The sequence below is a fragment of the Schistocerca serialis genome, chromosome 10 (genome assembly GCF_023864345.2).
Source record: "Schistocerca serialis cubense isolate TAMUIC-IGC-003099 chromosome 10, iqSchSeri2.2, whole genome shotgun sequence".
In the NCBI taxonomy this organism is placed as follows: Eukaryota; Metazoa; Arthropoda; class Insecta; order Orthoptera; family Acrididae; genus Schistocerca; species Schistocerca serialis.
In genome coordinates, this window is record NC_064647.1 from 248663964 (window position 1) to 248676158 (window position 12195).

A 12195-nucleotide genomic window follows, 5' to 3' on the forward strand; every position below is an offset into this window, starting at 1 on the left:
CTCAGAGCAGAAAATTGGTGGTTGAAATTTCGTGAAAAGATCCCCCCGCAACGAAAAACACCTTTGTTTTAAGGATTGCCACGCTAACTCACATTATCATATACGTGACATTCTCTCTCCTGTTTCGTCACATTACGAAACGAGCTGCCCTTCTTTGAACATTTAAGAGCAGCGGCAGCAGTATCTGGTAAAGACCCCACACTATGCAGCAGTACTCCAGAAGAGGACAGACCAGTGTAGTGTAGGAAGTCTCTTTAGTGGATTTGTTGCATCTTCTAGTTGTTGTGCCAATAAAACCCGTCATCCTGGAACAACATACCCATCCTTGTCGCCAAAGGAACCTCTTCCAATGCTGGAAACACGTGTCCAGGAAAGTCCACATAACGAAGCCTTATTTTTCTCTATTATACCACGCCACATATTTATAGAGAAGAGGTCTTGGAAATGTGTCTCCACGAATACTTGTGGGTTTTCATCGGACTGCCGGTGTGAGTTACGGGTGTTACTGACACCGTCGAGAGTGAACGATATTGATATGATCACTCGCCGATTTGAAATCAGCCAACGACAAAATTACAATCGTCCACCTTCATCTCCTTCTCAACACCAATTTGCCTTGCTTAGTTTTCCGCCTTTATTAGCATTTTCTTTTTTTGTTTCGGACAGCTGTGCTCCAGAATATTTCATATTTGTTTCAGCTTTACACTGCACCCAGTATTCTCTTATATGTTTCCTATGAACCCCTTTCATTCTTCTGTCCACGCCTTGCTAGTTTTCAATTCTGACTTTTCCTGGAACCGCTGGTGTGTTCTAACATAGACATATACACTGGAGAGCCAAAGAAACTGATACACCTGCCTAATATCGTGTAGGCCCCCCGCGAGTATGCAGAGGTGCCGCAACACGATGTGGCATGGACTAGACTAATGTCTGAAGTAGCGCTGGAGGGAACTGTCACCATGAATCCTGCAGGGCTGTCCGTAAATCCGTAAGAGAACGAGGAGACACAGATCGATACAGCATGTTGCAAGGCGTCCCGGATATGCTTACTAATGTTCATGTCTGGGGAGTTTGGTGGCCAGCGGAAGCGTTTAAACTCAGAAGAGTGTTGGTGGAGACACTCTACAGAAATTCTGTACGTGTGAGGTGTCGCATTGTCGTGCTGGAATTGACCAAGTCCATCGGAATGTACAGTGAACATGAACAGATGCAGGTGATCAGACAGGATGCTTACGTACGTACGTATCACCTGTCGGAGTCGTATCTAGATATATCAGTGATCACATATCACTCCAACTGCACACGCCCCACACCGTTACAGAGCCTCCACCAGCTTGAACAGTCCCTTGTTGACGTACAGGGTCCATGGATTCATGAGGTTGTTTCCATAACCGAATACGTCCATCCGCTCGATACAGTCTGAAGCGAGACTCGTCCGACGGGGCAACATGTTACCAACCATCAACAGTCCAGTGTCGGTGTTGACAGGACCAGGCGAGGCGTAAAGCTTTGTGTCGTGCAGTCTTCGAGGGTACACGAGTGGGCATTCGGCTCCGAAAGCCCATATCGATGAAGTTTCGTTGAATGGTGTGCACGCTGACAATTGTTGATGACCCAGAATGCACTTTTGGTACGTTGCACCATTCTCTTCAGTCATCGCTGGTCCCGTTCTTGCAGGATCTTTTCCCGGCCGCAGCGAAGTCGGAGATTTGATGTTTTACCGGATCCCTGATAGTCACGGTACACTCGTGAAATGGTCTCAGGGCAAAATCCGCACTTCATCGTTTCCTCGGGGATGCTGTGTCCCATCGCTCGTGCGCCGCCTATAACACCACGTTCAAACTCACTTAAATCTTGATATCCTGCCATTGTGACAGCAGTAACCGATCTAACAACTGTGCCAGACACTTGTTGTCTTATATAGGCATTGCCGACCGCAGCGCCGTGTTCTGCCTGTTTACATATCTCTGTATTTGAATACGCATGCCCCTACCAGTTTCTTTGGCGCTTCAGTGTACTTCGAACTGAGTGCAAAATCTCGCCTGTGAGTGACCACTTCGAATGAACGAAATGTTCTCGCCAGTAACTGCAAACACACATTGCCTCGCTTGACCTCTAATTATACACACTATCCATCGCGGAAGAAATGTATCTCAGTTATTCCTCGGGCGTGCTCTTTAAACCGCTAGCGTGCTGACTGGCTGCGAGCGCTCGGAAGCAAGGCAATAACGCTTTCTTCGCTACACCTCAGTTAGACACAAAGGATCTACTCTGGGTACATCGATACTGGTAACAGAACATATTTGCAAAGTATCAGCAGATAGGTCAGTTAGCGAGTTGCAAAAAGCAAACTACTAAACTATTCCAGATCCCCTGTCCAGTTTTTCCCCGGCATTAGGTTATTGTTTCAAATGATTGTTAGGTTACCTGTTTATTGTGAGTTTAATTATGAAAATGTGTAATAAGCTGAATTGATTGAGATCCTTGTCTTACGTCAAAGTCAAATGTATTTCATTTTCATTGTTTTGGCACTGATGATAATTTACTTATGTTAGATGTACCGGACCAGTTTAAAATATTTAATGAAAGATTCCATCTGACGGCTGAACCCATAAGCCACAGACGGTAGAGGTAATCTCACACCACCCTTGCATTATTTCAGCAATAACTTGTTTGCGAAATAAAGTAACATTACAACTGAAAACTTAAAGTGGCGATTTTACAGGTAGGATTCAAAACACAGTACCAACATTCCTGCGAGACCAGCAGCAGCAGCAGGCTAGCAGACTGACGCTCCCCACCTACTGTTTCAGACGGAGCTGGGATGGAGATGAGCTCAGCGTGGTTGGAGAGTCCTCCAGAGCTGACAATGGCGCTGGTCTCCGGCCTCCAGCAGGACGGCGACTCCGCACTGGGCGACGACTCGGCAGAGTCTGTCAACGCGACGCTGGCGCCGCCCAGGTGAGTCGGAGCAGTGGCCTGCCTGCCGAACCTCTCAGACATCACTTGCAGGAGACTTCCTGACCCAAAGAACGCGCCTTGCCCAGAAAACAACCCACCGGGAGGGCGCCCCAACTGAAGGGGACTACAGTGTCTGCTCCAGATGAGATTTCGTTTCGATTCGTCACCTTTCCTTGCATTTCAATATTCAGCCCAACTTCACGAGTACAAGACACCAACGTAGCACAAATAGCCACCTCTCTGTTCATATCTGGTGGGAGGAAGGCAATGATGTACCACCTCTCTGGGACCCTGCAAATTGTGTACAGTTCCTGACATGCACCGAATTGTCACATCCACTTATGTGGACGTCATTCATGGGACAAATTCATCGAAAGTACCCAAAGGGAGTGTTATAGGACCGTTAGTATCAGAATATACATTAATGAGCTAGTTGGCAACGACGAGAGCTCCATTAGGTTGAAAGCGAATGATGCTGTTGTATGCAGAGAAGGAGCAACGCCAGACACTGTGGAGAAACACAGAAGATCGTTGCTTGCTGCAGCGATTGGCCCGTGACGTTCAACACAAACAAATGTGACGTACTGCGAACACGTAGACGGAGTGCCAGTACATAGGCGGATAGACTCAGTTACCCCTGACTGGAAGCAGTCACACACTAATTTCTGAGAGTATGCATATCGAGAGATTTGAAATGGAGCGACCACATAAAACTAATAGTAGGAAAGTCAGATGCCAGACTGAGATTCATTTCTGAGAACAGTCAGGAAGCGTAGTACAACCACGAAGGAGGAAACGGACAAAACCCTCTTTCGACCCATACTGTAGTATTGCTCGTCACTCTGGAATCCGTACGACGTCTGACTGATAGAGAAAACAGAGATGCGAAGAAGAGCAGCGTGTCTCGTGACAGATTCGTTTATGAAGCACGAATGCGCCACGGAGATGCTCCAAGCCTCGTCGGGAGAGGCGGCAAGTCAGGCTCTGTGGTTTACTGTTAAGATACCGAGAGCGTACGTCCCTAGAAAAAGACAACCTTCCTAGGTGTATCTCGCGGAAAGACAAGATAAAATTACAGAGATTCAGCCCACAAGGAGGCTTGCCAGGAATTCTCCTTCCATGTGGCACTGGAACAGGGAAAGGGGGTAAGTGACAGTGATACACGAAACACTCTCCGCCCAACACCTTAAGGCGAATTGCTGAGTATAAATGTGGGCGTAGATCTTTTGGCGTTCCTATGGCACGGAAAACTTTAATACTGAAATTTCCCTATTTAACATAATTATTTAGCTCGAACGAGCCAAGCCATTTAGTCATTCAGCTCCGATGGACCAAAATCTACACTTTTTTTATGGAACAAAGCTCCTCATAGTACGAAAGCATGATCTTGAGGCGTTATGTATGTATGATTTCGCTTTATCTCCCTCAAGATGAAGATATCGGGGAACATCAAATTTCCAAAAAGAAACAGAACTCACGACTGGTTCCTGGAAAAGTCAAAGATGAAAACTAGCAAGACGTGGACAGGAGAATGGAAGGATGCTCAGAGGAAACATATACGAGAACACTGGGTGCAACTTAAGGCTGAATTAAATATGAAATATCCTGGACCACAGCTAAATGAAAAGAAAGAAAAAAATACTAATAAAAGTGAAAGACCGAGAAAGACAATTACTGTTGACAAGGAGATGAAGGTAGACGACTGGAATTTTGACGTTGGCTGATTTCAAACTGACGAGTGATCCTATCAGTACTCTTTACTGCTAAGGCCGCTTTCACTTGTGAGGATTTCAGTAACTCACACTGGCAATCAGATGAAAACCTATATGACTTCGTGTAGACATTTACAAGCCCGCTTCTCTGTAAATGTGTGGCGTGCTACGATAAAGCAGTTGACTGGACTCGTTGTGTTGCCGCACCGTCTCACGGGGCCCCATTTTCGGTAATGAGCTTCCAGCATTATTGGAAGAGGTTCCTTTGGCTACAAGGATGGATATGCCCTGGACATTCTAGTTGTTAGCTTACACATCGTCTAATCCTGACATAACCCGAAACCTAGGGTTTGCAGTAACCATAATGAAATATGTGAAAGGAGGTAAAAAAACAGTTTATGGTTAGTTAAATACAGTAATCATTTTTATGTAAGGCGCGTCTGAAAAGTTCGATGAGTGGTCTCACAAAACGTAGGAAACAAAAGGTACAAACCCAGTACCGTTACTGGCCTTCAAAGTAATCACCCTTAGCTACAAGCCTACAACACACTTCTGACATCGGTTGCAGAGCTGCTGGAAATGTCGGCAAACACTCCTTGTAGAACGACTCGAGGCACGGTGTTCACACATTGTTGGGTGTCCTCAACGTCTGTGAACATTCGTGAACAATAGTGTTTGCACTGTCCTCGTTTATCTTCAGCTCTTCTGCTCTGATTCTCAATGACAGCTGCCGGTCAACCACAAGCTTCCGTCACACTGACGTCATTGCAAAATGGAGCGCAAAATGGCGCAACAAGTTAACGTAAGGTTTTACTTCAAATTAGGATACAGGGCGGTGGAGACTCACGTAACGTTAGTATAAGTGTACGGTGTTGAAGCAGCCAGTAAACATTAGGGACTGAAACGACCATGTGAAGAACGAACCGCACTTGCATCAACCGGCACAGTCCCACACAACATCAGACGAGTGCAACGAGTGCTCGCAGATGACCGGCAGCTGTCTTTGAGAATGACAGCAGTAAAGTTGAAGACAAGAGAGGCCAGTGTAAGCAGCGTTGTTCACCAACATTCGCAGACGTTTTGGGTACCCAACAACGCGTGGTCACGGTCCTTCGAGGATCTCACAGTTTCGTTCACAAGTACGACTCATGTCAGAGGTGCGTTGTAGCTATTAGCCATTATTCTGAAGCCAGTGAAGGTGTTGTGTTTGTAACCTTCGTTTCCACTATTTTCTGAGACCACACGCCGAACTTTTTCAGATGCGCCTAGTATATGAGCCTCTCCCTGACACCCCTCGTGTATATATGTCTACACGTAGATCATACAGCTGTATTTGTGTCTCTGCAATATTTCCTTTCCTGTCCAAGTTGAACGGCTCCCTCGCTTCTGCCCAAGCAGGCGCTGCGTTGAAAGGCGTCGCTCGTAATTCTGAAACGAATGTCTGTCGATCGGGGTGCGCCGCGCCTCGCCTACACACACACACACACACACACACACACACACACATACACACACACACACCTCCAATGGAAATGAAAGAGCGCAGACGTGTTTATGCCCGCGCGCGTGGGCAGGCGTATGACGTTCCCTATAGTCGGATCCATCCATCTCGCAGACTCATAAAAATGCGTCCAGTGCGCGGCGGCGTTAAGGGCGTCCTATCGTAAACATTCGCCTGCTTTCACTCTGATTCACTGTACGACAGCAGCACTAGTCAATCATTCGCGATAGTAATTTCCCTTCACACACGAAGAAAGCGCCTGCAAGTAAATCTACACCGCCTTTCTCTCACGCACTCTGCAGCCTGCAGTAGAACGACGAATAAATGACACCCCTTTTCGAAAATGAAAAAACTATCTTCGGTCCTACACCGAAACGGGGACTTTTCATTCGAGTACCGTTTGTAGCACTGTGAAACTGTCACCGTCAGCTACCGAAAAAATCGTTTTGCAATAGTGAATCAGCGAACGTGCTGCGCAATGTTTTCCGTAAAAATGTGTCTGCAAAAGCAGTGCTAGTTTGCAAAAACTTTTTTTGCTTCAGTGCATTACATACTATACACCCAGTCCCTTTAACAATTCTTGAGGCACCAAAAATGTGTAAGCATGAAATGTGAAATTCGCGAGATGCAAACTCTTCGTGATAGTCCAATAGAGTAATTTCTTTTACTTATTTAACACTAAGCTTCACCCAGCTTTCGATCTGCATATAAAATTAATTATTTTGTTTCAGCAAAGGCTTGACGAACTGAACATCTACATCTACATCTATACTCCGCAAGCCACCCAACGGTGTGTGGAGGAGGGCACTTTACGTGCCACGGTCATTACCTCCCTTTCCTGTTCCAGTCGCGTATGGTTCGCGGGAAGAACGACTGTCTGAAAGCCTCCGTACGCGCTCGAATCTCTCTAATTTTACATTCGTGATCTCCTCGGGAGGTATAAGTAGGGGGAAGCATTATATTCGATACCTCATCCAGAAACGCACCCTCTCGAAACCTGGCGAGCAAGCTACACCGCGATGCAGAGCGCCTCTCTTGCAGAGTCTGCCACTTGAGTTTGCTAAACATCTCCGTAACGCTATCACGCTTACCAAATAACCCTGTGACGAAACGCGCCGCTCTTCTTTGAATCTTCTCTATCTCCTCCGTCAACCCGATCTGGTACGGATCCCACACTCATGAGCAATACTCAAGTATAGGTCGAACGAGTGTTTTGTAAGCCATCTCCTTTGTTGATGGACTGCATTTTCTAAGGACTCTCCCAATGAATCTCAACCTGGTACCCGCCTTACCAACAATTAATTTTATGTGATCATTCCACTTCAAATCGTTCCGCACGCATACTCCCAGATATTTTACAGAAGTAACTGCTACCAGTGTTTGTTCCGCTATCATATAATCATACAATAAAGGATCCTCCTTTCTATGTATTCGCAATACATTACATTTGTCCATGTTAAGGGTCAGTTGCCACTCCCTGCACCAAGTGCCTATCCGTTGTAGATCTTCCTGCATTTCGCTACAATTTTCTGATGCTGCAACTTCTCTGTATACTACAGCATCATCCGCGAAAAGCCGCATGGAACTTCCGACACTATCTACTAGGTCACTTATATATATTGTAAAAAGCAATGGTCCCATAACACTCCCCTGTGGTACGCCAGAGATTACTTTAACGTCTGTAGACATCTCTCCATTGAGAACAACATGCTCTGTTCTGTTTGCTAAAAACCGTTCAATCCAGCCACGCAGCTGGTCTGATATTCCGTAGGCTCTTACTTTGTTTATCAGCTGACAGTGCGGAACTGTATCGAACGCCTTCCGGAAGTCAAGGTTTGGTTGGTTGGTTTGGGGAAGGAGACCAGACAGCGTGGTCATCGGTCTCATCGGATTAGGGAAGGAAGTCGGCCGTGCCCTTTCAGAGGAACCATCCCGGCATTTGCCTGGAGTGATTTAGGGAAATCACTGGAAGTCAAGGAAAATGGCATCTACCTGGGAGCCTGTAACCAATATTTTCTGGGTCTCATGAACAAATAAAGCGAGTTGGGTCTCACACGATCGCTGTTTCCGGAATCCATGTTGATTCCTACAGAGTAGATTCTGGGTTTCCAAAAACGACATGATACTCGAGCAAAAAACATGTTCTAAAATTCTACAACAGATCGACGTCAGAGATATAGGCCTATAGTTTTGCGCATCTGCTCGACGACCCTTCTTGAAGACTGGGACTACCTGTGCTCTTTTCCAATCATTTGGAACCTTCCGTTCCTCTAGAGACTTGCGGTACACGGCTGTTAGAAGGGGGGCAAGTTCTTTCGCGACAAGTCACATGGCAAGCATTCCGCGGAAGCCACCTGACGGAGGATGGCGGAGGGTACTTCACTTGCTTCCCCCTCCCACAACCCACCCCCACCTCCCCTCTCCTAAAGAACGACTGCTCGCAAAGTCTAATCTCTGCAGCTTTATCTCCACGTCATTTTCGCGGGACGTAATTAGGAGGGGGAAAACTCTGGTTGACTCTTCCACGAACGCACGTTACGCACGCTCTCGTAACTTTAATAGCAAAGCCACACCGTGATGCGCGACGCCTGTGTTTTAGCTTCTGTCACTGGAGTTTGATTATCATCTACATGGCGCTTTCGCGTTTAGTAAACGAACCTGTCGGGAAACGCGCTCTTCTTCTTTGTATCTTCTGTATTTTCCCTATCGTTCTTACATCTACATCTACATCGATATTCTGCAAATCACATTTAAGTGCCTGGCAGAAAGTTCATCGAACCACCTTCACAATTCTCTATAATTCCAGTCTCGTATAGCGCGCGGAAAGAACGAACACCTACTTTCCGTACGAGCTCTGATTTCCATTCTTTTATTATGGTGATCGCTTTTCCCCATGTAGGTCGGTTTCAAAAAAATATTTTCGGATTCGGAGGAGAAAATTGGTGATTGGATTCTTGTGAGAAGATTTCGTCGCAATGAAAAACGCCTTGGTTTTAATGATATCCACCCCAAATCCTGTATCATTTCAGTGACACTCTCTCCCCTATTTCGCGATAACGGTTTTATTCTTAGCCAGACGATCAGTATTCAAATTTAGATAGACTGAGGATTTTTTAAGCTACTTGCTTCATAGGTAGGCTATAATTTCTGATGATTCTGCCAGCAAATAATACTGGCACCTGCCTATCTTGCGACTGGTTTCATCTACTAATTCCATTTTAGTCTCTGCGCTTGCTCAGTCCCAGATAATTAATGGATGGGACTGACTGCAGTGACTGTTAGGCAACCGTGCAGTCCATCGACAACGGCTCCTACCGCTTGTTGATGTCCAGAACATTACGTGCGTTTATGTCGAGAGCCAGCAGCGAGTCCCTGCGCCAGCAATCGATTCTCTGCAGGTGTTGGGGCGTTCTGCCGTAGTTTTCTGGCGTTACGACTCCTCTGTACGTTGACCGCACACTCGCGAACAGCATCGTGGAGTATTGGTGATTCATTTAAGCTGCGTAGCTCAAACATTTTCTGGACAGTTTAAGATACGTAATTCTGTATTCACCTACATGAAATGTGATAAATTCCTGACTAAATGGAATTCAGTCTCTCTTGAAAGTTACGTTAATTACCGACATATGAGTATCAACTTCTTTTTTTGAAATGAAATTGTAGTCATTTCTACAGCTCGTGTCGTAGGTCTAAGAGAGAACAATTCGACGACGTTTCAATCTTCAAAATACGATCAGTAGTTTCCGAGAAATTACAGTGGTTTGATTTTAACATTTATCTGTTTTGAACATGAAGCGAGTTACTGTCTTGCGCAGACGTTTGCGATTTCATACCCAAATAAGGAAATACTTAGGTCAGTCTAGCTCCTCCCAGCCGTGTTTGGTGCGGCTCAGTGTGGCTAAATAGAAAAGAAAGAAAACAGAAAGCACACTTCTAACTGGATACACGCCCTGATTTCCTTCTCTTCCCTGTCTCTGCCCATCTCCCCCCCCTCCCCCTCTTCTCTCCCAACTCGTCCTCGTTCCCGGTTTCTTTCTCCATCTTCTTCTTTCCACTTTCTATGTCAGTTTCCTTCCACCCCTGTGTACGTCTTCTGTTCCCCTTTTCCCTGACCCTGAACCTTCCTATTGTTATTACAGATTCAGATTCCGTAGTAGTTCTAGTAATAAGCCCAAAGGCCATAAACACAACTTTCCTGTTTGGTATGTTTAGGACCGCAACGAGTAAAAATTTGATGTAAATCCGTCGAGTACTTTTTGAGGTTTTTGGTGACAACGTCTCCTGCTTCATATGTATTAATATATTAAAAATATATAGCTCATATCAGTCCAAATGTTCGTCAGCATATTGTGTAAAACTTTGAAGTAAATCAACATTTAGACAACTCTGGTAATGACGTCTCCCTCTTATATATTACATATTAGTTTATGTATTATACACATTAAAAATAGTTCTACATCTAGATCTACATAGATAATACGCAAGCCACCGTACGGAGCCTGGCGGAGGTTGCTGTGCGCTGTACCACTGCTTGTCATTTTCCCTCCTGTTCCAATCGCAAACAGAGGGAGGAAGTCCTAATTTCTCGGATGTGCGGTTCTAGGCGCTACAGTCTGGAGTCGAGCGACCGCTACGGTCGCAGGTTCGAATCCTGCCTCGGGCATGGATGTGTGTGATGTCCTTAGGTTAGTTAGGTTTAAGTAGTTCTAACAAGGGAACCTCCCCATCGCACCCCCCTCAGATTTAGTTATAAGTTGGCACAGTGGATAGGCCTTGAAAAACTGAACACAGATCAATCGAGAAAACAGGAAGAAGTTGTGTGGAACTATGAAAAAAAATAGTAAAATACACAAACTGAGTAGTCCATGTCAAAGATATGCAACATCATGAACAATGGCAGTCAAGGAGCGCCGTGGTCCCGTGGTTAGTTAGAGCAGTTACGGAGCGAGAGGTCCTGGGTTCAAATCTTCCCTCGAGTGAAAACTTTAAATTATTATTTTCAGTTTGTGTTACAAACTCTTATGTTTTCATCACTTTTTTAGGAGTGATTATCAAATTCACAAGAAAACCTAAATCGGGTAAGGTAGAAAATCTTTTTACCCATTCGCTAAGTGTACAAGTTAGGTGGGTCGACAACATATTCCTGTCATGTGACGCACATGCCGTTACCAGTGTCGTATAGAATATATCAGATGTGTTTTCCTGTGGAGGAATCGGTTGACCTATGACGTTGCGATCAAATGTTTTCGGTTCCCGTTGGAGAGGCACGTCCTTTCATCTACTAATCGCACGGTTTTGCGGTGCGGTCGCAAAACACAGACACTAAACTTATTACAGTGAACAGAGAGGTGAATGAACGAACGGACAGATCATAACTTTGCGAAAATAAAGAAAGCAAAATTTTCAGTCGAGGGAAGGTTTGAACCAAGGACCTCTCGTTCCGCAGCTACTCACGCTACCCACGGGACCACGACACTCTTCAGCTCCCATTGTCCTTGATATTGCCTGTCTTGCACATGGACTACTCACTTTGTATATTTTATTAATTTTTTTCATAGTTCCACACAACTTCTTCCTGTTTTCTCGATTGATCTGCGTTCAGTTTTTCAAGGCCTATCCACTGTGCCAACTTATAACTAAATCTGAGGGGGGTGCGATGGGGAGGTTCCCTTGTAAGTTCTAGGGGACTGATGACCTCAGAAGTTAAGTCGTATAGTGCTCAGAGCCATTTGAACCTAATTTCTCGTATCTTATCTTCATGGTCCTTACGCGTGATGTATGTTGGCGGCAGTAGAATCGTTCTGCAGTCAGCTTCAAATGCTGCTTCATTAAATTTTCTCAATAGTGATTCTCGAAAATAACGTCGTCTTCCCTCCATGTATTCCCATTTGAGTCACCGAAGCATCTCAGTAATACTCGCGTAATGTTCCAACCTACCGGTAACAAATCTAGCAGCCCGCCTCTGAGTTGTTTCGACGTCTTCCTTCAATCTCATCTGGTACGCATCCCAAACACTCGAGC

The 12195-nt window shown here is 45.4% G+C and overlaps 1 protein-coding gene across 1 annotated transcript in view; it reads left to right on the plus strand.

Annotated features, from left to right (window-relative positions):
• The first annotated feature begins 2817 nt into the window (after positions 1 to 2817).
• The window catches only part of LOC126425031 (G-protein coupled receptor moody-like), a 184609-nt gene continuing 175231 nt past the window's right edge, over positions 2818 to 12195 (plus strand). Inside the window, exon 1 of the mRNA XM_050087939.1 lies at positions 2818 to 2961. Coding sequence (XP_049943896.1) covers positions 2825 to 2961 — 137 coding nt within the window. The 5' untranslated portion in view covers positions 2818 to 2824. The remainder of the gene's footprint in view (positions 2962 to 12195) is intronic.